Source organism: Podarcis gaigeae (genome assembly GCF_964106915.1).
Source record: "Podarcis gaigeae genome assembly, chromosome: Z".
NCBI classification, from domain to species: domain Eukaryota; kingdom Metazoa; phylum Chordata; class Lepidosauria; order Squamata; family Lacertidae; genus Podarcis; species Podarcis gaigeae.
This window is the reverse complement of record NC_139691.1, coordinates 45,949,236-45,976,571: the sequence shown is the minus strand read 5'-3', so window position 1 is coordinate 45,976,571 and position 27,336 is coordinate 45,949,236. Positions and strand designations below refer to the sequence as shown.

The window sequence follows — 27,336 nt, the reverse complement described above, 5'->3', positions numbered from 1 at the left end:
CTCCCAAGACGTCACTGGAAAAAAGTTATTTCAAATGGAACACTCAGGATGAAACGGTGAAATCAGCTATGATTAAATGGGCACAAGGTGTTGGACATAACATTATGTTGGCTGACTGGGAACAGTTATGGACCACAGGCATGAAGTTTATGGCATGTAATGCCTTAAGAGAGAATATAATGAAAATGATCTACAGGTGGTACATGACACCAGTCAAGCTTGCAAAAATTTACCATTTGCCAGATAATAAATGTTGGAAACGTAATGAGACTGAAGGTACATTCTTTCACCTTTGGTGGACATGCCCAAGGATTAAGACTTTCTGGGAGATGATCCATAATGAAATGAAAAAGGTATTTAAATATACCTTTCTGAAGAAACCAGAGGCCTTTCTCCTGGGCATGGTCGGCCAACTGGTGCCAAAGAAGGACAGAATTTTCTTTATGTATGCAACAACAGCAGCAAGAATACTCATCGCAAAGTATTGGAAGACACAAGATCTACCCACCAGGGAAGAATGGCAGATGAAGTTGATGGACTACATGGAACTGGCGGAAATGACTGGCAGAATCCGAGACCAGGGAGAAGAGTCGGTGGAAGAAGATTGGAAGAAATTTAAAGATTATCTACAGAAATATTGTAAAATTAATGAATGTTAGAAAGATGTTGGAATGAAGTTACATGGCTTTAGCAGAAATGTTATAAAGGATTAAGTAAAAATAGATTGTTAATCGGCTAAAGGGGGAAAAGTAAGGTTAGACTGAGTCAAGAGAAATTATAGGACAAAAACTGAGAAAGATGGAAAGGATTTGCTGAAATAGCTAACTGAACTAGAATACAAAAAATGGAGGTGTGAGGAGGTCAATGAAACAAGTAAATTAAAGATAAGTTATGGGACTATTCATTGTGTTTTTAATTGTTTAAGTAGTGTTTTCTGTTTGCTTTTTCTTTATTGTAATGTATTGTTTTGTTTTGTTTTGTTTAACTTTGCTTTTTTTCCTTTTCTTTCTGTAACCCTTAAACCTTCAATAAATATTACTTTAAAAAAAAGAAAAGAGTTATTTCAAATAACCTAAGAAAATCTTGGGACTAGCAATGGAACTAAGGTATATCTTTTTTTTTTTCAGTGGGTGGGTGATCATGGTGGTAGCAATAAGGAATTGGCATTGGGCCAATTTTGCACAGAAAAGGCAGTGCCTGAAAACTTCCCTCTTCATCTTTCCTATTTCATGAAATGTGCATTCAAAATTGAGGCAAATAGTATCATTACACATGCGGCCTTCAGTACTGGCTGCAAGGAAATGGCTGGGAAAGATCCCTGTCTGAAATCCTGGAAAGTTGCTATTCCTATGTTTAATATGAATATGAGCTATTAGAAGTGGGGCCTTTTGAACCCAGCAATTTCCCTCTTTACTAGCTATAAAACCTTCCATTTTGGTCCAGAAAAATAGGTTTGTTTGTTTGTTTGAGCAAATGATTATATTTTATTTATTTTGTTTCTGTTTATTAAATTTTGGTGCCTTTTTTAATAACCCCCTCCCCATTGTTGTGAGCTGCTTTGAGGACACATTGGAAAGAGGGCATATACGTGTCCATGTTAGTCATTGAGGGGGAAGATTACCTTTCCTGCTCTGGCTCAACTGAACTGATTGTTACAAGCTGAAAGAAAAATATTGATTTGTTAAGGGATAGTGTAGAGTTGCTTTTAATTATAGTTTCTGTTCGAGGCATCAGCCTTTTTGAGATGTCCCAGACAAGTGCCTTTGGGAGCACAGAGTCTTGATTGCTTGGCCAAATAAATGAAAAAAGGGGGCATAAACTGCTTATCCCTGCCAAGGGCTCCCATTAGATTGCAAAAGGATTAGCCAGTGGGGCATGGTGTACCTTATTGCCTGCCTCAGATCTATGAGGTCCTCTTGAATCCCAGAAACAGCACCTGTAGCATCGAACTGATTTATGACATAGAAGACGTAGGTTGTGTTTATGCCAGCTCCAATTTTCATACCCTCACCCTCCAGATCTTCCTATACTGTGTACATAAAAATGGAAGGATGCCATGCTGCAGCTGTGTGGCTGCCATGAGGTGTGTGTGCAGCAGGGTGACAGGTAGCCCAGGGTGACATGTTTAATGAGGGGAAGCTGCTTCAGAAAACCATTCTCTGAAGTGCCTCTTTTCTTTCGAAACAGGCGGGGCTCCTGGCTGGTTGTGAGAGGAGGGGATTGATATGGTAAGGGATAGACGATGGGGTGGACGAGGTGCACAGTGGGGGGGTATAATGTTGGGGGAGTTGGCCAGATGTGGGGGAAAGGGGGTTGGTTAAGGGCGTGGTGGGTAGGCGGGGGAGTGAAGCAAGCGGATGGCAACCCTCCATGTGTCTGTGCATTCGTATCCATCAAAACATACTTCACATGCAGAAATCCCAGGTTCATTTCCCAGTATCACCAGATAAGGCTGGGAGTGACGTGTTTCTGAAACCCTGTAAAGATGCTGCCAGTCAGTGTAGGCAGAATTGTGCTCTACATTTCCGATTGAACCTGGAACCTTCTGCATGCAAAGCATGAGCTCTACCAGTGAGCTGCAGCCCTTCCCATAAACTCATGTGCCCCAAGCCTTTTAAGCAGTTTTGGCAAAGCTACGTTAGATGCCTGTTAGCCCCTAATTGCTGAGGAGACGGCTGTGTGAGAGATGGACTGGGAGAAGAATGGGAGGCGAGGTGGTTCTATATTTTGCATCCTGCACACAGCCAGTGCCATGCAAGATTCCTCTCCTCCCGCCACTGCTGCCACCGCCAACATGTAGCCTAAGCAATTAATTTTTCCCCCTTTTAAGATTCAAATACATAGAAGTAGGTCATCTCACTGTGATTAAAATTGGGGGGGGGGGAGGAGGGCGGGAGAAATCTCCAGCCATGCATCTCAAATTGCCGGTTATGGACAAGGATTTTTTGTTGTGACATTCGCCACCAGGGGGCATTAAAACATCTTTGCAAAGTTAACAGCAACAGAAATAGAATGGAAATAGTACAGTGACAATTCTGGATTAAATAAATGGTTGTGGATTAGAAATGGAAACAAACAAAATTGCAGCACTGAATGAGCTGTTTTGATCAGGTTAGATTACAGATACTTTAAAGCAGATCCTCATCACCTAGAAAGTAAGTGAAAGCTGCAGGATGTTGCTTCTTGAACTCTAGTAGGCATGTGGATGGATCTGCCAATTTCAGATCTCTCCATTTCTCATTTTCCCATTCTTAAATTCAGTTCTGAACGTTTCTACAGCACTGTGGTGTTTACTCATGAAGATTCTTCATTTTAGTATGAATTCCACCCAACAAACACTTTTTTTGTGTGCAGTTTTGAATCATGTGCACATTTCTGCAAGCAATTTGTTGCGTGTTGAGTCCCACAATGCCACCCACCAAAAAATTCACACTTCACACATGATTTTTTGTTTAAGGTTTTTGGCATAATTTTGGCCACAACTTTATTCAAATACAAAATATGTGAGTGGTTGCTTAGGCATTGGTTATGACTATCTGTCCTTGCCCTCAAGGACAGAGCTGGCCTTCCGGACACCAACGGAAGCCAGCGTGGGAAACAAGTATTGGGTGAGAAAATGAAGCTGGGCATCAGACTATCACTTCTCACCCTCATGTTCTGGTGGGGCTTGCACGGCCCAAGTCCGACTCCGGGGACAAGGACGAAAAGAATGGCAAGCCCCTGGATTCCTTTAACGGAATTCCCTTCGCATCATTTGGAGGGATAGGCACTTACCCCTCCAAGAACCAATTTAACCAATGCCTAACCGCCAACCTTACAAGTTGTGACGATTTGCTACACAGTATGCAAAAACCAAATGGCATCAGCCAATCAGCCAGATGACAAAATTCCTACCAGGCCCCCGCACCAAGGCGAACAACCCCATGACAGGCATAGCAAGGTCAAGCGATCATGAAAAACCACCCTATAAAAGGGAGAGAGGGCGGGTGATCCAGTGCAAAATGGCCAAGAGGACGTCCTACGTCTGGCCCCTGTATTTAAAGACTCTGACCCCTCCTCCAAATTGGCAACAATCAAAACTCCCCAGCAACCCAGTTTTAACCACTTAAAGGCTTGGGTTCCTCACCAAATTTGCCTAGTCACTGCAGGGTGGCCTGTTTCCCCAACCGCAACACGTGCTCTCTGCTATGGAGAACACGCTTTCTAGTACTAATGCATTACTGTAAGTTATTTTCCCATAATATTCATTGTTGAGCACACTTTTACATAATATATGTCTTTGTAAACACTGATTGGTGGGAGAACTGCATTGCAAAATTCTGATAAGTGCAAGGCTTCCCCCCCCCAGCTGGAACTCACCAGAACTCAGTTCTGGCAACATGGGTGCCATTCCATTATAAGAGAACAAGGGCGGTGCTCATGGTGAGTTCTGGCACCTCTCTTTCTAGAAAAAAATAGTACTGGTACTGGTATAGTGGACTGCAGGTAGTGTGTTATCACACTGTGTATTATGATTGATGATGATTAATCTCACTTATTTATTTATTTATTTATTTATTTATTTATTTAGCTAGCTAGCTAGCTATTACAAACAGGCTCCCCTTTATTGTGAAAGCAGTCAGTCCCGGAGCCAGATTTCCTAGATTGCTTTTGCCATATCTGTCTCTCTGTTCTGTCACTTCTCTCCAAGAGTCAGCTCTTTCCAAATACAACTGCGTTTGCATCCACATACACAAACAACCCTGCTAAATTGCGACTGGGAGAGTTAGAGAATAATGATTGAGAGTACAAAACCTTTTAACCACAAACTGTGGTCCCAATCAAAATTTCCCTCTCCAACATTTGGGGCTGGAGAAAAGGGATTTCCCTGATTGTTACAAGTTACCTGTCAACACTTTCTGCGATGAAAATAGGGATGTCTTATTCTATTATTATTATTATTATTATTATTATTATTATTATTATTATTACCCCACACAACTGACTGGGTTGCCCCAGCTACTCTGGGTGGCTTCCTACTTCTAGAAAAATCGTAAAACATAAAACATTAAAATTTTCCCTATACAGGGCGGCCTTCAGATTTTTAATAATAATACCAACAACAACAATATGTATACGCTGCCCATCTGGCTGGGTTTCCCCAGCCACTCTGCCCAGCTTCCAGCAGAATATAAAAATATAATAAAACATCAAATATTAAAAACCTTCCAATACCAGTTATATAGTTCCTTATCTCCTTGGCTCGGGGATTACATATCCAACATTTCTCCAATGAAAATAGGGATGTCCTAAGGAAAAGCAGGACATTCTGGAGTGAAATCAGAAACTGGGATGGCTTCTGTAAATCTGGGACCATCCCTGGAAAATAGGGACACCTGGAAGGTCTGCAAGTCTGGAAGTGGAACCATTGTTCCACTTCCAGCTTAAAGCAGAGCAACCAATGATTCGGTGCTGACACGTCAGGAGTGGGGAATCTTTTTCAGCCATTCTTCAAAACAATTCTGGGCACTTTTAGATAAAGACAAGGACAGTGTCCTAGTTGCTGTTTAATCATTAAAAATGTCTCTGTGGGAGGAAGTGAAAGTTGGGACTTGTCAGTGAATGCCAACTTGTTCCTTAAACTGTTTGCACAGAGTCTAGGGTTTCGTTTGCCTGTTTTTCTTTCCAGATGAGACAGTTACCAGCAGATTAAAACAAAATCTTGAGAATGCATTTGCTTTCAGGAAAAGAAATAGGATGGAACATTATTAGCTCTCCAGCAGAATGCACCATTTGTAATGAATTAATAATTGTATTTACTCATCTCATTGGGAATCTTTCAGGCATCCTGGGTTTATTCAACAAGGGAAGCTGCCTTTGGACAGAAGAGTTTCAAAGCCGTGTGTGTGTGTGTGTGTGTGTGTGTGTGTGTGTTTCAATTTAATTTTTGTAGAGTCAGGCAAGGATTATGGGGTTTTTTCCCTGATAGTTGCTTCATGTAAATATTGGACAGGAGATGATGAAAGCTGGATTTGTGTTGTGAGTTCATCTGCAAGCCTAATTAAAAGAAAATAAGGAAGAGAGGAGGGAATGGTCTGTTCCCCTGCCTCCAGAGAACTTGGTTAAAAGAACTGGCCCAGCTCATTTGATGTGCTAATTGCTGAACCCAGGACAAAAGAGGGGAACCTGGTGCCCTTCAGATGTTGTAGGATTGCCTGCAAGAAGCCCTAGCTTCAGTCCCTGACATAGGGCTGGGGGAGACACTTGCCTGAAACTCTGGAGAGCCATTATAGTATTTATTGTCAGAGTCACCAATACTGAGCTAGATAGGCCAATAGTCCAACTTGCTATAAGGCAACTTCCTGTGTAAATTAAGGAGTCAGCTAGATCTGTAAAGAAAAAGCGATTTACAGTGGTACCTCGGGTTACAGACTCCACTAACCCAGAAATAGTACCTTGGGTTAAGAACTTTGCTTCAGGATGAGAACAGAAATGTCGCGGCGTGGCGGGAGGCCCCATTAGCTAAACCCTCAGGTTAAGAACAGACCTCCAAAATGAATTACCGTATTTTTTGCTCTATAGGACGCACTTCCCCCCTCCAAAATTAAGGGGAAATGTGTGTGCGTCCTATGGAGCGAATGCAGGCTCCTTGGCTTCAGCGATAGCAACGCGAAGCCTCCGAAGCGCAGAGGGAGCGCTCCCAGTCCCACCAGGAGATCCTGGGGACTGAACCTGATGCCTTCTGCATGCTAAGCAGTTGTTCTACCACTGAGCTGTGGCCCTAGCTCACAATATTGCTGTCAGGATAAAATGGAGAAGGTGGAGGCTGAAGTGTGTATGCTCTGTGGAGGAAAGGTGGGATAGAAGTATAAGAAGGAATAAAGTATGTAAACTAGCCTATAAGGGAATCAGCTACAGTATATTTTTAACTTACTCGTCTAATAATTTGTATCTAAATTATAAAACTGGTATATAAATTTTGTTAAATAAAAAAAGAGGAAATGTTCAGACTTTCAAACAGTATGTTATGCCTGAGCCTTCATTGCTGAAACTCCCAACAGCATTTTCATGCTCACAAACACCTGATGAAGGAACCATTGTGACATAACCCATTCAAGCAGAGTGAAGGGGCAACAGGCTGTCAACAGTGGCAGTAGTTGGGGGCTCCCATCTATTCAAAAGCCACAGAAAGTCTTTTCATACTGCCTGAGGAATTAATCCCTTCTTTAACGTTCATAATTGCTGGATCGATTGAACAGGACTGGAGCTAACATTTGCCTGGATTTGGCACCATTGATAGGGAACTGCCTGCTGCGTCCTCCGCTTTGAAGTCACCCTGGTCTTTGGGCCTCCAGCACCTTCTTCAGCATGTCCAACCCATCTAAGAGGCGTATGATACTGGTGTTCCACTGGGTTAGGAGGAAGCCCCTGACAGAGAAGCCGGGCTCTACCATCTCGGCCAGACCTTCTGCCTCTGCACCGGCTTGCAACACTCCTCACATTTCACCCTACTTCACCAGGAGCAAGACACAACCCGCTCCGCTCAGGAGGTCCAGCAGGCGCAAGGTGCTGCGATTGCCAAATCTCACCGACCCCAAGTTTTTAAGATCGGTCATTGGCAGCGTTGGCCGGAAGAGAGCCCGCAGACGTGGCAAGCAAAAGAAGGCTCCAGCGGGAACAGGAAAAGGGGTGAGGGCTAGGCTAGAGGCAAGAAGGCTCCAAAGCTATTTGCGGGGTGGGATTGCTTTGGAAGATGCCTTCTCACAATCTCTACCCTTGAACCACGTAAGGACATAAGAAGTGCCTGCTGGATGAGGCCACTTTGGCCTGTCTAGTCCAGCACCCTGTTCTCACAGTGGCCAACCAGAGGCCTGTGGAAACAAGAGCATTCTGTATTCCCTTCCTGCATCTTCCAGCAACTACTATTCACAAACGTTACAGCCATCGTGCCTAGTGGCCATTGATAGCCTTTCCTGCATAAAACCATACAAGTTGGTGGCCGTCTCAGCTTTCTGTGGGATTGAGCTTCCAGAGAGGTAGCTGAGCATGCCTGCTGCAGGAAAAACAGGCATTAAAAGCACATTTCTCCCAAAGAATACTGGGAATTGCAGTTTGTAAAGGGTGCTACAAATTGTAGCTATGCGGTAGAAGGGTAATCTACAGTTCCCAGGATTCTTACAGGGGAGAAGCGATAATGCTTTTAATGTATGGTGTGTACACAGCCTCAAATTAGCTCCACCAGCTCTGTAATACTAGAGCAAATATTATAATGCATGTTGTTGTTGTTGTTGTACTTTTATAAATATTATAAAACCCATTCCTGCAAGCCATGTAGTCTGGAATAAACTCAGTCACCCCTCCCATCATTAATTGTTTCTACTAGGTGGGGAGGGGTGTTGGATCTGCTTCCCTGCCTTGAAGAAAGGCGCGGGTCAGATGTGTGCCCAGACCTGGCCACACTTCGCAAGAGAGGTGTGTTGGTTCAAGGTGGCCACGCTGCCTGCAACTTGCACTCCTTCCTGACATGTCTTCCCCAAACCCCTTCTTCCAGAGGCTGTGTTGACGTTTCCCATCACGTGGAACACAAACTGGTGGAACTACCTCGAGGCTCAGGCAGTGGTGGAAACCCTCCTCAAGCATGAGACACCAGAGAGCCTCTTGCAATACGAAGGGATCAAAGCAGCTGTGGAGTCTCTCCTACCATACACGGCACTTCCAGAGGCTGGGCCGGTTACTGCAGGCCTCCATGTTCCTTCATTTCATGTGACAAAACATGAAGTTGCCTGACGCCGCCAAGTGGGACGAGGAGATGGACATGTGATGAGCTTTATTTATTTATTTATTTATTTATTTATTTATTTATTTATTATTAATTTTATTGAGTACAAATTAGAAAAAAATACAAATATACAAAGAAAGGAAAATACATGTAACCAATAGAAAATTAGAAAACATTTTACCTCTTCTCATATTTACAATTATTTGCACCTCTACAAAACAATATTCACAATAAAGAAAAGAAATGAAAGGTAAAATATAAAAGAAAAGAACAAGAAAAAGATAAAGAAAAGGAAGAAATAAGATCAAGAATGAGAATTTTAAAAGTAGATAAGTATTCACTATACACAGCCATTTCCAATCTATATTTGTGTTCAATTATGTATTTTCCTCATATCCTTATGAACGCACCTTGAACGCACAGAACGCACCTTGTTTTAGAGGGGGAGAACAAGAAAAAAAATTCTCCCCCTCTCTGCACAGCGCTCTGTTTCTCCTGCCGCTTCGCTGAAGGGGCGCTGAGCAGAAAGGGGGGATTTTTTTTTCTTCTTGTTCTCCCCCTCTAAAACAAGGTGCGTCCTATAGAGTGAAAAATGCGGTAAGTTCTTAACCCGGGGTACTGTATAGGCATTGTATATGCAATATATCATTATGCTGCCAGGTGGCGCTGTGGTCTAAACCACTGAGCAACTCTCGGGCTTGCTGATCAGAAGGCCGGCGGTTCAAATTCCCATGACAGATTGAGCTCCCATTGCTCTGTCCCAGCTCCTGCCAACCTAGCAGTTCAAAAGCATGCCAGTGCAAGTAGATAAAGAGGTACCGCTGTGGTGGGAAGGTAAATGGTGTTTCCATGCGCACTGGAACTTGTCACGATCCTCCATGCGCCAGTCCTGCTGGCCACAAGACCCAGAAAGCTGCCTGAAAGCAAGATGAGTGCTGCAACCCCATACAGTGGTACCAATCGTTACAAACTTAATTTGTTCTGGAGGTCCGTTCTTAACCTGAAACTGTGCTAACCTGAGGTACCACTTTAGCTAATGGGGCCTCCTGCTGCCGCCAGAGCACGATTTCTGTTCTCATCCTGAAGCAAAGTTCTTAACCCGAGGTTCTATTTCTGGGTTAGCAGAGTCTGTAACCTGAAGCATCTGTAACCCGAGGTACCACTGTAGACACATTTGACTGGACTTAACCGTCCAGGGGTCCTTTACCTTTTTTACCTATAACATTGTGCCACCAGATGGCGCTGTGGAGTCCCATTTTTCTCCACCTGTTTTCCCTGTTTAAATTTACGACACGTTTAATTGAAACATTTCTTTGATGCATCTAGATCCAGCCTAAGTATCCCTTTGATCAAAATGTTGAGAACTAGAATCTTACTTAAGGGATGGGCCATTGCTGAGTGGTAGGGCATCTGCTTTTCATGCAAAAGGTTCCAGCTTCAGTCCCTGGCATTTCTGATGCGAGAGACTGAAACTCTAGACAGCCACTGCCACTTAGGGTGGACAATGCTGTCCCAGACGGAGCAATAGTCTAATGTGGTATAAAGTGGTTCCTATGTTGCAACATTGGAACATGAGTAACGCAGGGCACGCACCATCGTTTTGAAATTTAATTAGCTGCCCTTTGACAATTATCAGTACAGACTAATGCAAATTAAGCCGGATCAGGATTGCTGGGCTGTGATCTATTGTAGCATGGAAGCTTTCCTTCTCATTTTGAAATGCAAATCCCAGAAATGAGGACTGAGTTGGAGGAAGTTAAATGTTTTATTAGATACTGTACTACAACAAACAGCCAAAATGGAAAATTAATATGCTTGTTTCCATTATTGCAAAGGTTTCTTGAACAATTGTTTGTTGGAGAATGTTATTGTGGATATTGGTTCTATCTGTTTGCATCCAACAAGTTATTTGCTTCCCTTGTTTTCTCACATTTGCATATCCGCATATACAGAAAACAAATAATAATTATGACTCCTGCAAAAGGGGTTAAACAATCCCTCTTGCCATGGAACTCTGGGAGCAGTAGTTCGCTAGGAGGGGAATCATGGTCTCTTAACAGCTCTGAGCAGCCTTAACAAACTGCAGTTCCCATGATTCTCTGGGCAAAACCATGGCTATTTAAAGTGGTATGATACTACTTTGATGGTCTGGTATGGTTGTGGCCTTAGTCATTCCCCCACCTCCCCAATTTTCCTCTCATAATCTGACACCCTAAACTGTAGTTTACTTAACTTGTGCATAAATCGGCACCACCTGGAAATATTCATTCAGGGACCGTAAAGTAAGAAATGAACTGAGGGCTGAGCCCAAAATGAAATAACTTTTTACACAGGGGCAACCATTTCAGAAATGTCCTGAAATGTCTATCCAGCAACCTAAAATTTAAATATGACCTTGGAGTCAAGCCAAAATCAAAACAAATATGTACTTGCACTTCGGACCCCTAAACCAAGAGACTTCCCAGTCCACAATTCATTAGCAAACCAGCCGTGGTGCTTTTAAGAAGATGGCAATCAGCTTCTTCACCCTTGCTGCCTGTCTCCTAGGATGCCTCCTCTACGCTGAATGTGAAGGTTAGTTCATTTTAAAGCTATCTGGCCACCTGTGCTTCTTCTGACTTGAAATGAGAGAGGAGCTCTGGCATCGGATAGGGGACAAAACATTTACAAGCAGCATGAAATCTTTAAAATCCTAGCTTCTAAAGAAAACTCAGCCGCCAGAGGAGTATCATGCAGGACCCAATTTTCATTAACAGCTAGAGTAAGCAAACAGAGTCAGCAGGCAAAGGCACAGGGGCCAGATGCACCCTACCTACCCACTTAAAATGTCCACTAGCACCTTAAGAGACCAACTAAGTTTGTTCTGGGTATAAGCTTTCGTGTGCATGCACACAAACATGCTACTGGACTATTTATTTATTTATTTATTTATTTATTTAGACTGCATCAGACCAACACAGCTACCCAACTGAATCTGATATGAGTTGGGCAGTCAGGCAGAGGAAGTTCTTGCACAATCTTAACCCCCTTCAATAGCACAGAATAGGGACTGTTATCCGTACACATTTCATCAGAAGTAACTCCCACTCTGCTGCATAGGGTTTCTTCCCTGGTCCGAAGAATAGATATTTCTAATCTAATGTGGTCTTTGTCTCTATTAGAGTACGGATTTAAAATTGACCCCCACTTGCGGGGCAGATATACAAGGAAGAAGGAAGCAGCTCCATTAAACTTGACGCCATAGATAAGGTGTAGACTAATAATAATGAAGAACAACGAACTCTGAGAGCCAGTGTAGTCTAGCGTCAGATTAGGACCTGGGAGACCAGGGTTCCAGTCCCAACTCTGCCAGGAAGTTCAGTTTGTGACCCTGGGCCTATCACTGCCTATCAGCCTAACCCACCTCACAGGGTTGTTGTTGGGATTAAATGAGGAGGAGGAGGAAGAAAACCATGGACACCACCCTGAGCTCCTTGGAGGAAAGAAGGGACCATGAGGGTCATCTAGTCCAACCCCTGCAATGCAGGAATCTTTTGTCCAACATGGAGCTTGAATCCACAACCCTGAGATTAAGAGTCTTATGCTCCACTGCCTGAGCTACCCCAGGAGACATTGCCATCAATCAATAAAATAATTTTGATGTTGGAGTATGAAGCCAAATGGGTATTTTATTTTATTTTATTTTTAAAAAAAGGAATATCTGCAGGGAGTTCTCATTAAATCAGCCTTCATAATATGAGCTTGTTGCCCCCCTGATGATTTGGACTGCAACTCCCCTCCCATGCTAGCTGGGGCTGATGGGGATTGTAGTTCAAAACATCTGGGCAGCGCAGGAGGTTGAGAAAGGCTTTGATCAAATGGATATTTTGTATGGGTTAAAAAAATTGGGATCACCTTAAAATCTTGGGTTCCATGAGCTACATAGGAACCTGTCTTCTACAGAATCAGACCATAGGTCCATTTAGCAACAGCTCTCCAGGGTTTAAGACAGGGGGTTCTTTGTTCTACCTGGAATTACATTGACATCAAAATGTCAACCCGTCTTTCCCCTCTATTTTCCCTTTCTGGAGTAAATCTGGTAAATTAAAACAAGATTTGAAAAACCCTTGTTGTCAGCAACCCATTTGCACCAGGAAGGTTCCTTGGAACAGAGTAAAAAAATATGCACATTTGATTTAATGATTAAATGCTTCCTTTTCCATTCATTTAAGGATGTGTCTGTGGCTGCATAATGCAAACTAGAAACGCGATCCAGCCAAAGTTAGGCGTTTCAGAGTAGCCTTGTTTTTGATGAGGAGAGTCGAGCCCCTGTTCGCTGCAGTCAGCATATAACTGGCTCTACAGAGTGTGCTTCCGTTTTGGCAAATAAGCCAAAATTATTACCTTAAGTCAGAACATGGGGTAAAAAATGGACCCCAAAAGCATTGTCAGTCTGACGTCAGCTTCGCATCTATCCTTGGATTACTCCAGGTCTGCACTTTATAATCTTGGCATTTGTTGCTCATGAGATGCAGCATAATGTAAGATTTACATTTTACACGATGCATTTCAGTAGTACAAAACTCACAACTTTATTTTGCACTTGGGTTAATATCTGCAGGACAATCTTATCTTGGTGGAAGAGCAAATGCTTTACTTTAGAGGAACAGCTGCAGCTCAGAGGCAGAACACCTGCTTTGCATGCAGAAGGCACCATGTTCAGTCTCTGGCATCTCTGGGTAGGGCTGGAAAAAGATTTCTGTATGAACCACAGAGGGATAATAACAGCACCTGTAGACAATGTTGTGAATATGTATGTGAATATGTATCAAACTTTATTTCGATCATAGACCAGCATAAGATAAAACATACGGATAAACTGAACACGTAAGACTTAAAACAGGTAAAGGACAAAAACTTGCAATTAAGATGTTTGAAAGCACGTCAAAATGCAAGTAGATAAAAAGGTACTGCTCTGGCGGGAAGGTAAACGGCGTTTCCGTGCACTGCTCTGGTTCACCAGAAGCGGCTTAGTCATGCTGGCCACATTACCCGGAAGCTGTGTGCCAGCTCCCTCGGCCAATAAAGCGAGATGAGCGGCACAACCCCAGAGTCGTTCACGACTGGACCTAATGGTCAGGGGTCCCTTTACCTTTATATCATACATACTTTAAAAGATAGAAACAAAGACAAACAGTTAAAGTATAAGGGAGAGAGCATGAAGGAGCACAGGTCTTGCATTTGGGGTCTAGTTTGTGGCATAAACGATCCTAGTTTCCCTTCAGAACATATAATCTTTCACTGTTCTAACTTAAATCAGCACTTTATTCAGAATCATAAGGGTTGGGGGGGAATGTTTGCACATAGTTAAACTGTGGGCCTCATTCCCACAGGATGTAGTAATAATAATAATAATAATAAATTATACCCCGCCCTCCCCGGCCAAGACCGGGCTCAGGGCAGCTAACACCAAATATAAAATACAGTTTAAAAAACAAACAGAAAAGAACTGATCAAAATACAGCTTAAAATGCAGCCATGTTTTACTGGCGGCCCATAAATCAAGACCATAAGGGGAGGAAACATCAAATATTCACCAGGGCCAGCTATCCATGTTGGTCCTACATGGGCCAGCAAAGAGCGGAGGGAAAATTTATATACAGGATCCATATAAGGGGTTCCATCAAAAATAAAAGAAAGAGGGAGTCAGACTGAGTCCAGACCAAAGGCCTGGCGGAATAGCTCCGTCTTGCAGGTCCTGCGGAAAGATGTCAAATCCTGCAGGCCCCTGGTCTCCTGCGACAGAGCGTTCCACCAGGTCCAGGCCAGTGCTGAAAAGGCCTTTGCCCTGGCTGAGGCCAATCTAACCTCCTTGAGGCCCGGGACCTGCAAAGTGTTGTTATTTATGGACCATAAGGTCCTCTGCGGGGCATAACAGGAGAGGCAGTCCTGTAGGTACGAGGTCCTAGTGATGATGGCCGCCAACTCGGATGGCTTTAAAAGAGGATTTTAAGAGAGGGTGGCTTTAAAAGAGGATTGAATAAATTCATGGATACTGTCAGGGAACTGCCATCGGAGCCAGAGGCGGAGGCAAGGCTCCAGAGCGATGCCGGAGAGGGTCCCAGCAGGGAGAGAGGCAGCCCATCTGCTGGGGAAGGAAATCAGTGTAACACCAGGGGTGAAGGGGGGCAGATGGGGGAATCGGAGAGAAGGCTCCAGGACTCCTCGCCAGAGACCAGCGGGGAGAGCACGGGTCCTCCGCTGCCCACACCCTCCCTGCGCAGGAGACTTCCGCTCAGGGAGAGTAGGAGGAGACTTGGCGTCAAAGAACTTCTTTGCTGGAAGAAGTTCAAGAAACGCCCACTGACGGATTCTGCCAGCGACTGAAACAGCCACGAAGTGAAGGGCTGTCCAGACAGAAAGGGTTCAACCAGGTAACCTAGCCAGGAGTGGCGGCAACTTACGCAAGAGCAACCCATATAACCATTACAGATACGTATGCCACCTTGCCACTGCGACTGAGGGGGCCGGGCGATGTCACGCATGCACACTGTGGGGTGCGAGGACATGTCATGCAGACGCCCCATGGCTTGCATGTTGGCACAAGCATAACCCACAGCATGTGGGCACGGACACTGCTGACCTTTGAGGGGGCCTGGCATGCCTGCTCACGGAGAATAAAGCTATCAGTTGCTACAAGCCATGAAGGCTGTGTTCCGCCTCTACGATCAGAGGCAATAATGCTTCTGAATTTAGCTGCTATTTTCCAAAAGAGGCATCTGGTTGGCCACTGTGAGAACAGAATGCAGGACTAGATGGGCCATTGGCCTGATACAGCTGGACTCTTCTTATATAAAGCAGTAGTTCTCAAACTTTTTTTTCCTCTGGGCCACACTGTCAGGATAAAAATTTGCTCACGCCACCCTGATAATTTTTTTAATTAATAAGAACTACGTTGGAAAAAGGACACAGGTGGCGCTGTGGGTTAAACCACAGAGCCTAGGACTTGCCGATCAGAAGGTCGGCAGTTCAAATCCCCGCAACGGGGTGAGCTCCCATTGCTCGGTCCCTGCTCCTGCCAACCTAGCAGTTTGAAAGCATGTCAAAGTGCAAGTAGGTAAAAAGGTACCGCTCCGGCGGGAAGGTAAACGGCATTTCCGTGCGCTGCTCTGGTTCACCAGAAGCGGCTTAGTCCTGCTGGCCACATGACCCGGAAGCTGTACACTGGCTCCCTTGGCCAATAAAGTGAGATGAGCGCCACAACCCCAGAGTCGGCCACGACTGGACCTAATGGTCAGGGGTCCCTTTATCTTTACATTGGAAAACAAAACAAAAAAAGCTCTTACAAGTGCTTGATTAATAACATAGAACACAACTACAGTGGTACCTCGGTTTAAGAACAGTCCTGTTTAAGAATGATTCAGTTTACAAACTCCACAAAACTGTAAGTAGTGTCCCGGTTTGCGTACTTTACCTCGGTCTAAGAACGGAATCCGAACGGTGGAAGGGCACCTGCTGCGCGAGGCCTCATTGGAGAAAGCTTGCCTCAGTTTAAAAACGGTTTCGGTTTAAGAACGGACGTCCGGAACGGATTAGGTTTGTAAACCGAAGTACCACTGTACTTTAGAATGTGATCATGTACATCCCAGGTTGGATTCCCAGCATCGCCTGGTAGCGCTGGGAATACAGGGCTGGGAGCAGCACCAGTGATGCAATGGAGAGGGCAGGGAGACCCCCTCCCACTCATGCAATTCCGAGGGACGGGGTGGTGGTGGTGGACAACATTGGAAGCAGCCTTCTCAGTGGATTTCTAATTTCTTTTCATGTTTAAGTTTTTGTTGACAAGAATGAGGCAAATGCTCTATTGCACCGACATAAGAGGCACAATACTGGCTTACTGGAAGAAATTCTGCAAGGAAACCTTGAGCGTGAATGTATTGAGGAAGTATGTGATTATGAGGAAGCAAGAGAAGTCTTTGAAGACGACTTGCAAACGGTAATTGTGAGATCTCAAATGCTGGTCACTGAGTGCTTTGGCGAATGAGCAGGTGGGTGGGTGGGAATGTTAGCAATGTTCTTTACTAAATGCAACTAGGACCACATCCACAGCGGGTACCTGAAGCACCAGGACAGCCCCTCAACAGTCATGGCTTTCCCCCAAAGCATTCTGGGAACTCTGGTTTGGGAAGGGTGCTGAGAGTTGTTAGGAGGCTCCTGTTCCCCTCCCAGAGCTCCAGTTCCCAGAATTCCCTGGAAGAGGGATTGATTGTTAAACTACTCTGGGACATATTTCAGAACATATGGGCAGTGCTGACCTATGGTGTGAACCTGCCAAAATGCTTGTGAAATGCCTAGATGTCAATACTAAAATAATACAAATGTTCTATAAACCTGTTTGCTGTTTCTCTGCCTGCATTTACCACTGTGGTTAATGTTAATAATTTTTCTTGTAGATCAGATTTTGGAATACATATGCCTACGGTAAGCAGTATCATTTTGTCTGACTTTGGTTACCTTCGCCAACCCGGCTACCTTCACCCACCAACTGCCTTCACTAAGCAGATGGTTTGGACACCAACTTCCATCAGTCGCAGCTGGCATGGTGTGGGGCCAATGAGTTTTTTGGTCCACAGTTTCTGGAGCGAACCAGGCTAACACAAGCTGCCACAGTATTCTGCATTCATCAAATAGCAGCCCACAGACCCCTGGACTGTTCTATCTATTTAATGGAAGAAGCTTGGGTCTTTACTATTACACTGACTATGCCTAGCATCACACTGGATTTCAACAATGATAGCTACACTCTCCCATGGCTTTGCTTTGAATTATTTTTGACAATAGGTGGAGACAGTCTTGGTTGCAAACTACAGCAAAGACTGAAACATATGCAACCTCTCATCCTTTGAACAGTGGTGGAAGGAAGTGGTGCAGTGGGTGCAGGCCGCCCTGGGTGTCATCACTGGGGAAGGGGGTGACAAAAATATGAGTTTTAAAAATTTGGACTCACAAAACTTTTAGTTCAGTCAAGAAACATAAAAAAATGCAGCTGGCACTGGGTGCCACACCGCAGGGGCTGGCATTTACCAGGGGGCCTACAGCATGCCCGAGCCATACGATACGATACGATACGATAATCTTTATTGTAATTGTCCTATACAGAACAACAAAATTGGCGGGGGAAATCTACATAAGACATTCAAAACCAACATGCCTGCTATCCCAGCTATCCCAGCCTGGTTAGCCCCCTAAAAACTCTGATACCCTATTTTTAAAATACAATACACTCCCATTGAGACTCCTTACACTACATTTAAAACCAAAATCACATTTGGATAGAAAATGTTTCTCAGGAGGCTAGTCCTAGTCTTTATAACCCTGTACCGTCTTCCAGAAGGTAGAAGCTGAAAGAGATAATTTCCGGGGTGTGCACTATCCTGCGCTATCTCTGCAGTTTTCTTATGGCACCTGGAAGAATAGATTTAGGTGGGAAGAGTGCACTCTCCTGGGAGTGATGTGGTGGCTTGGGCACCTGCAGGCTCTGTGCTGCCTGAAACGGCAGCGTGGGGCTTGCATCTGCCCACTGCCTCTTCCTCAGCTGAGGGGGCTGCGACGGAGAGGCTCCACACAACTCACCCCGCCCCCATGGGGAGCTCGCGCCGCACAGGGCACCTAAGCAGCTAGCTACGCCACTGCCCTTGAAACTATAAGGGTTCATAGACTCTGATTCTGCTAGATTCCTCCTTTGATGTCCCTATTCCCCATAATTGTTTACCAGAGCAGAGATTCCTTTATTAATGACAAGTTTAAGCCCATCACTAAACCATAATTTAGCATGACATGAGTGAAGCAGCTTGAACCTAGAGGTCTTATGCTCTCCTCTCTTCTCCTTCGGAGCAACTTCCAGGAGGGGACTGGAAGAATCTGCTTGCTGGTTTAAACTGACCAGTGTTTCTCATCACTTCCAAACAAGAAATGACAATTAGTTTAAACTCTGCTTTGCTGAAACAATCCAGATACTAAACCACAGTTTGATCTCTGACTTGTTTTTAATAATAAGGCATCATTTAAGCCAACCATAGCTGTCTCTTTTTTTTGGATGTGACATTAAACCATAGCTAGCATTAAGCAGGGAGTGCACACTTCCAATGTCCTCCTTGCAGTGGGGCTGGAGGAGAAGGTGGTAGGGCATTCTGCTCCTGACTCACTGCCCTGCGTTTTCTTTTGTCTTTTGCTTCTGCGGTAAAATGCATTGATAGCCATTTGCAGATCACAATATGACTCATGGATATGCTTAGTTACAGTTACAATTGAATCTTTATTTCCAAGGTGGCGAGGGATGCAAGTCAAGACCATGCATGAATGGTGGAACATGTCAATGCAAACCCAATGACTACCAATGTCTGTGCCTAGATGGATATGAAGGAAGGAACTGTGAGATTGGTATGTTAATGGGGAATAGGTGCTCAGTTGCCTGGAACCACGAATAAACCACTGAGCCTCTTGGGCTTGCTGATCAGAAGGTTGGTGGTTGGAATCTGCACAATAGAGTGAGCTCCCGTTGCTCTGTCCCAGCTCCTGCCAACCTAGCTGTTTGAAAGCATGCCAGTGCAAGTAGATAAATAGGTATCTGGCAGGAAGGTAAACGGTGTTTCCATGCACTGTGGTTTCTGTCACGTTGTTCCATTGTGCCAGAAGCGGTTTAGTCATGCTGGCCACATGACCCAGAAAACTGTGGACAAACGCCGGCTCCCTCGGTCTGAAAGCGAGATGAGCACTGCAACCCCATAGTTGCCTTTGACTGGACCTAACCGTCCAGAGATCCTTTACCTTTACCTTTACCTTTGATACTAATAATAATAATAATAATAGCAACCTAAGCAAGTTAAGGTGTTCTTTTTTAAGTTGGGCTGTTACAACACACTAAAAAGTGAACAGCAATGCTAAAAGGTGGACCTCTCCCGGGTGGCTGTTTCATATTTGAAGTGCCACAAGGAGGAATTGTTCTGCATGCTCCAAAGCCGAGTATTTAGGAACACTAAAAACAACAGGTGCTTCGGTTGCAAGAGAATGGTGTGCAAGTTCTTCTACGCTCAATGGAACTTAAAACAACAACCTTGTTGTTCCAAAAGAAGTTATTGGAGCATTCCAAATCATTTGCCCAGAGAAGAGTAGATCCATCTGAAAGGCAATACATGGCTATCTGCACTGATCATTTTTCAATGCATCCCTAATTATTATCATTGTATAATTATAAGATTATTGTATAGTTTTAGAATATGGTATAATCTTAGAAGGGGTGTGGCTCTGAGGGGGCGGGGTATGACTATCACAAAGGGACCCTACACTTCTGAATTTTCTGCTACACTACAGGCTGTGGATCTGTGCCAATGATATCATCAGCATAATACCATTTTTGCAATAAAGTTGAGGAGGAGTGGGGTGTTCTTTTGCAGTAAGGGTCTGATCCACTACATATGACATCTGTAAGCTGTGGTTTTAGACCTTACTGATTGGAGGACCCAATCTGAATTCCCACAATCTTGGGTTATCAAAGTCTCTTAAAGCATTGACCACAAATAAAGTGTTTGCTCTTCTGGTGTTGTTGGACTCCAACTCCCATCAGCCACGCTGGCTGGAGGTGATGAGTTCCACAGTGTCTTGCAGGTACCACACTGACTAGCCCTACCTTACAGGGTTGTTGTGAGGTTAAAATTGAAGAGGTGGAACCATGTATGTTGCCTTGAGCCAACAGAATGAAATGCAAGTTTTAAAAGGAGATCATGAGATTACCATGCCAGTGTGAACCAGATCAAAAATGTGGTTGATTTGGGGGCATCCTTGTTGCACCTGTTTCATGCCACAAGTATGGTCTTGTATTTTGGCAAGTTTCAAGTAAAATTCAATTTAATTTCAACCCCCATCAGACCTTACATGCTCAGCGAAGAATGGAGGTTGCAAGCAGATATGTGAGAATGGCCCTACAGGGAAGGCAGTCTGTTCCTGTGCTCCTGGGTACAGACTGATGGAAGACCACAAGAGCTGTGAACCAACAGGTAAAAGATTTGAGCACTGTTTAGTAATGTTTGACCTATGAATCTTCTATCCTTTTAGCAGAATAAAACTCCAAACCTGGTGGGAACAGGTTCCATTGAAATAAAAGGTTCTTCCCTTTCAGGTGAGGGATTTGTTTGCAGACTATCTAAATCTGGGTGGAATGGGTACTAGCCAATAGCTACCTGCAGTTGTCATACCAGAAGGTTCGCTAGCCAGTTGCATCTGGGATGGGGAGGAGGCATTAGTTTTCCCTGCCTCTTCATGAAGTGCTAAAGAAGCCTTAAAAAAAGAAGTGAGAAGTCAGGGGGGTGTTTCTTAGATCTCAGGCTGATATACTATTTTGCTATTAATGATATTTTTGTCTTGGTATGTGAAATATACTCGGAGTCGAGAGTGGATTTCATGCTCTTTATTCAGCTCATAGTGGTGAGGAGGAAAAATGGAAGTTCCCCCACAATATCAGCTTTATATACATTATTTACACAATGGGCCCCACGTGATTGGCTAATTCCGGGATTCTCCTGTAGGCCAATCAGGTTGTGGATTCACTTCCACCTGGAGCTGGATTGGGTGGCTCCTGCGGACCAATCATACTGCTGCATTGTTCTAGAACCAATCAGACTGCTGCATTCTGAATTCTATTGTTCTAGGACCAATCAGACTGCTGCATTTTGGATCCTATTCAACTCAGTACATAACAGTACAGTGGTGCCTCGCAAGACGAAAAGAATCTATTCTGCGAGTCTCTTCATCTAGCGGTTTTTTTGTCTTACGAAGCAAGCCCATTGACGGCTTAGCGGATTAGCGCTATTAGCGGCTTTTAGCAGCTTATCGGCTTAGCGGATAAGCGGCTTAACGGCTTAGAAAAAGGGGGGAGGGAAAAAAACCCCGCAGGAACTCGCAAGACATTTTCGTCTTGCGAAGCAAGCCAATAGGAAATTCGTTTTGCGAAGCACCTCCAAAACGGAAAACTCTTTCGTCTAGCGAGTTTTCCGACTTGTGAGGCATTCGTCTTGCGGGGCACCACTGTATGTTTATCATTAAACTTTAGTATGAATTGCTAGTGGGTTGCTCAGTCTTGGTGGTATGCAGTATACTGTAATGTGAGACAGCCTGTGGTAATGTTGAGTCTGTGCTTATTTTAAATCTTGCTGATGCGTTCCAACTGCAATGTGCTGCAATGGATTTCCTTACTACTGGATTCTTTTCCGTAATTGTTGTGAGCTGCTTTGGTTCATAGCTGCATGGTAGAACACCTGTCTTGCATTCAGTAGGTGCCAGCTTCAATCTCTGGCATATCCTACTATGTCTCAGTCAGTGGAGGTGACTGAGTGAACCCAATGGACAAATGGAGAAAGGCTCTGGCAGAACACCTGTGATGCATGCAAAACTCCTATGTTCGTTCCCCATCGTGTCCCAGGAGTGCTGGAAATGCCTCCTGTCTTAATTCCTGGAGTGCCATTGCCAGTCAATATGGACCTGATCCAATGGTCCAATTTGACATAAAGCACCTTGTTAAATTTATGGCTTACCCTTGAAAAGGGGACACACAGGTGAGCCGATGATGCTTGCATCAGCAGCCTCACATCAAGGAAATGCTAATCCTTAAATCCTGGCAGGTGCGCTTGTGCACTGGAGCCTACTTTCCAGTGCATGAGTGATTTTGTAGTTTCTCCACAGTGCCCTTTCCATGCGGGAGGATTGGAGCCCCAGAGACAGCGAAGAACAGAAGCAGCAATGCTACCAGTGACCCCAGGGACGTGTCTGTCGATAAAGCCCAGATTGCTCTTGTGGAACCAACACCTCCCAGGCCAATCAGCACAAACAGCAGGAAGGGGGAAGTTCCATGGCAGGTAATGCAACAAGAGTTTGCTGTTTTGCAAATGTGGTAGCTATAGAAGGCCCCCATCAGGCAATCTACAGGAGAACCGTTCCCTCTAGTTAAAGGGGTGGGAAACATTTTTCAGTCTCAGGGCCACATTCCCTTCTGGGCAATCGTCTGGGAACCACATGACAATGGTAAAAGGAGTTTGGATTACTGCAATGCATTATACATGGGGCTGCCCCTGAAGACAGTTCGGAAACTTCAGCTGGTGCAGAATTCAATTGCTCACCAGAACAAGACAGTTTGAGCATATAATGTCAATCCTGACACAACTGCACTGGTTGCCAGTTAGTTTCCAGGCCAAATTCAAAGTACTGGTGCTCACTTATAAAGCCTTAAACAAATCAGGACTCCTATGCCACAAGGACCACCTCTCTCTATATGAACCAGCCCAGACCCCGAGATCATTCTCTGAAGCCCTTCTTCGTATGCCTCTTCACTGAGAGGTCTGGAGGGTGGCAACATGAGAACAGGCCTTTTCTGCAGTGGCTCCCCATCTGTGGAATGCTTTCCCCAAGGAGGTTCCGCTAGTGCCTTCATTATACACATTTAGATGCCAGGCAAAACATTACCCAGGCCTTTGGCCATTAAATACTCTATGGCGTGTTAAAGTTGTGAGGTGAGGGACACTGATACTATGATTATTATTTTATTATTATGCTATTACTATGCTTTTTATTTTTGCTTTAATTATGCTCCATGAAATGTGTTCTTAATGTTGTACACCGCCCTGGGACCTTTTGATAAAGGGTGGTATAGAAATTGAAATCCGTTAGTGCCTATGTAAGACCAGTTGAATTTTTCAACTTTCAAATTCCAAAAATGATGGGTGCTAAAAAGTTGTAACATGACTAACATGACTTTGGAATTCAAAGGTTATTTTGGTTAAATTAATATAATTTAGTTTTGCCTGGCAAGTAAAATGTGTGTAAAATTGCATAGAAATCATTAAAATGATTGCCAAATACTTGCAGTAAATTGTTGCTGTTGTTTAGCATTACCTGACGTTTTCAGAAGGTCAGATTAAAATTCTTTGGTTTTCTGAAAGCAGTTTATGTGCTTCTTCCTCAAATGTAGACTTGCCCAGTCACAAAAATAACAGCAGAATTGAATTCCTCACACCCAAAAATGTATTTTTCAGACACCTCACTGAAGAAATTGGCAAAAATTAAGTTTCCCTACCTAAAATGACATACCCTACCATCACAGCCTCTTGTGGGAGAGAATTCTACATTTTAACTAAATTGCTTCACTTTACTGCCAGGCAAATCTGCATAGGATTGTATCCTGAAACATTCACTCAAGTCTCCCTGATTCTTCATTTCTATGCATGTAGGCATAAGTAAATACATTTTACCTGCTACTGTATTTCTCTCTGTTGGTTTGTTTTTTAAAAAAAGTCTTTTGTTTGGGTTCTCTTCCATCTCTTCTTTGCAAATTTCAGCGTGCTGCTGCACCATCTAGCCTTTGCTGCCCTCTAGAGGCAGCTGCCATTAACACTACCATTGGGCTTTAACTGCATATGTACTTTAAGGGGTCGATCCTGATCTCATACTGTTTCCTTCGCTCGCAGGTTTATATGCTCAGCTATGAGAGAAAAGAACTGTGTGGAGGCACAATCATCAATGAGAAGTGGATTGCCACCGCAGCACACTGCATCGAGTATGGGCTACACACTGTTGTGGCAGGTAAGTGACAAAACAACTTTGAGGTGTGGCTGGAATTACCTTTGGCTTCATTTTTGCCTAGAGTCTCAGTAGGACTGGTAGAATGATAAAGCTGGATACAGGTTTATTAGGGGCCTTATTCTGTTCCTAGACTTTGGGGTGGGGTGGAGAGAATGCCATTGAGCATGTACAAAGTACATTCCCTTTCCATGGGATCATTATTTATGTCCATCTATTTATTTTCCTTTAACAAAGTTAATGTGTCATTTGATTGTAAGACAACCTCTAAGCAGCCCATAAAAATCTAAACAAAGCATCTAAATTGTTGATAAGAAACAGATAACTTAAAATATTCAAAAGACAATCAAACTTGAACCAATAGCTTCAAGTTACAAGAAATGAGATTCTGACTAAACATACAGGGGGAAAAACTTCTGACAGTAAGAGATGCTCAACAGTGGAACTGTCTACTTCAGAAAGTTGTGGCCTCTCCTTCCTTGGAGGCTTTTAAGCAGAGGTTGGGTGGCCATCTGTAATGCGTGCTCAAGCTAAGATTTGCAGGGGGCTGGACTGGATGACCCTCAGGGTCCCTTCCAACTCTCCTTTTCTATGATCCTAATCAACAGTAGCTGAAAAGAAATAAGTATCTTAGATTATAAATATGTTGCATCCAGTCCATTAGCCTGAGGCTGATTTACTGAAGAACAGAATTAATATATCCATACTCTCCAGTTGCTTGAAAACAAAGCACTCACACAACCAAGATGGATGCCCACAGATTAGCATATACACAGATCTGTAATAGTATCTCTTTCATGTGACCGAGCCGGCAGATATACAGTCCTGTGATACAGCCACTCTAATGATTAACCTGTTAGGCTGCTCTTCAACAGAAATATACATGCAATGCTTCACAGTTCAGCACAGAGACGACACATTGTAGAGTTATTTTTTCCATTTCAGTGTATATTGTATACTTAACACTGGTGCCTTGACTTCAGTGCTGGACTCGTTGCTTTAATCTGATACAGCCTGGAGCATGCTGTGTTGACAACTAAGTGTATGTCCGGAATGCCAAATTTCCCGTTTAAAGAACCTATGTGTATCCAATGGCTCTTTTTTCATCAGGTGAGCACAATACGGACGCTTTCGACCACACTGAACAACAACGTCGGGTGGTGAAGGCGATTCGCTACCCCGCATACAACACTACCCACAGGTACCACAATGACGTTGCACTTCTCGAGCTGGATTCACCACTGGAGCTGAACTATTACGTCACCCCGATTTGCATCGCAGGCGAGAAGTTCACAAACAGCCTTCTGCAGCATGGATCAGGCACGGTGAGCGGTTGGTGGAGGCCAAAGGACCAACGAAAAAGAGCCAGTGTTCTCCAGGTTCTGAAGGTGCACCGTGTTGACCAGAGCACTTGTCAGAGGGATGGCGAGTCTACCCTCTTGCCAAACATGTTCTGTGCTGGTGTCTCTGCCACAGCTAAGAGAACACACCAGGGAGGCAGTGGCGGCCCTTATGCCACAGATGTAGAAGGCACCTGGTTTCTAACAGCCATAGCCAGCTGCTGGGAAGAATGTGCATTGAAGGGCGATTATGATGTCTACACTGAAGTTGCAGACTACATTCAGTGGATAAGAAACACAACAAAGCTTGCATAATTAAGCCAGGGGCTAGATGTCTTCAGTTCCTTTAAATAATCATCTCATGGTAGTGTAAGTTGGGGGGGGGGGATATACTCATCCTAAGGTATTGTTCTGAATTTGTTTTGTAGAATTAAAAACAAAGAAGCAAGCCCAGCAGCACAAATCTGAAAACGGTTTGCATAGGAATTGTTGTCCAGAAGAGTAAGGAAAGGCAGTAGAAGGCCAATATTTAGTATCAGAAGCCACACCAGATTCAGCTCACAACCCGTTTTTCAAAAGTATCTCAGCAGGTTGTTATGATTGTAAAACAAAGCTCTGTAAAGTACTTTGGGAACTTAGCATTTTAATGCACTTACCATGCTATCAGCACTTGGTGCATTTATTATGTGTATCAGAATGAAGTGCCATAAAACCACAAATAAATTACCGCATTAAAAACAGCACCATTTTGAATTCAAAACGTCACAAAACTGGGACACAACATGGGACAAAAAGTTCAGTGTGTATGTGTGTGAGAGACTCTTTCAACAGATAGATTTAACACATATTTACAAATATGCTAACAGTATAGTTTATATTTCAAAGTGAGAGGAATTTTTTTTGGTGTAGTTTGGAGTACCATAGTGTTATGAGTTGATGGGCAGCAGAGTCGGCTGAATGCCAAGACCCTTCTAATTCCTGGATCCGGCAAGTGTTTAAATCTAGAAGTTGGAAGCTGGAAGCAGGTCGGGAAGCCAGAGAGACAGAGCCATGCCTGATTTCTGTTAGAATCCAAGGCTGTGGATTCTACCCAACATCCTCCCCTCACTGCCCCATCATAGCCTCAGGTTGTACATAAAGGTAAAGGGACCCCTGACCATTAGGTCCAGTCGTGACCGACTCTGGGGTTGCATCACTCATAAGCCCATGAGGCTCAGTGGTTTTGACCACAGTGCCACCCGCGTCCCAGGGTGTATGTGTAAATAAACCATATAGGGAAACCACAGTCCCTACTGTACCTCATTCCACAGGAAACATGAAACCTGGGTAAGTGCTTGAAACCCATGGAAATTTGCAACTGTTCGGTATTGGGGTGTGGGATTTGTATGTCCTGGAGGGGAACCTGTGACCAAGATGTGCCAGAGCTGAAGGAGGAACAGCAACACTCCTTGAGCAGTTCAACTCCAGCAATAGATGAAGCAGTGAAGCCAGCAAGACATGGGGCGGCTTGAGCACATGATCCAGCGACAGTTTGCTGAGGTGAAGCAGCTGCAAACAGAGTGTGTGAAAGGCTTCCTTGGACTCCATGCAAGTTGAGGGCCCTGCTACAGGGGGTTGAGAGTGACCCAGGACCCA

At 44.1% G+C, this 27,336-nt stretch overlaps 1 protein-coding gene and 1 long non-coding RNA gene across 2 annotated transcripts; one reads left to right on the top strand and one right to left on the bottom strand.

The window, feature by feature from the left end:
* Positions 1–7,997: 7,997 nt before the first annotated feature.
* LOC310837085 lies at positions 7,998–11,571 on the bottom strand. The gene is made up of 3 exons (XR_014560420.1): positions 9,378–11,571; positions 8,440–9,302; positions 7,998–8,325 (listed from the first exon to the last, which is right to left on the bottom strand). It is a non-coding gene; the product is annotated as an uncharacterized lncRNA (long non-coding RNA).
* LOC310837026 (coagulation factor IX-like) lies at positions 11,206–26,143 on the top strand. Its single transcript, XM_083723159.1, has 8 exons — positions 11,206–11,332; positions 16,570–16,733; positions 17,191–17,218; positions 19,064–19,177; positions 20,662–20,790; positions 22,472–22,644; positions 24,250–24,364; positions 25,472–26,143. Exons 1-8 carry the CDS (start codon positions 11,266–11,268, stop codon positions 26,014–26,016), a joined length of 1,335 nt encoding a protein of 444 aa, XP_083579285.1. The 5' UTR covers positions 11,206–11,265; the 3' UTR covers positions 26,017–26,143.
* Positions 26,144–27,336: the final 1,193 nt, after the last annotated feature.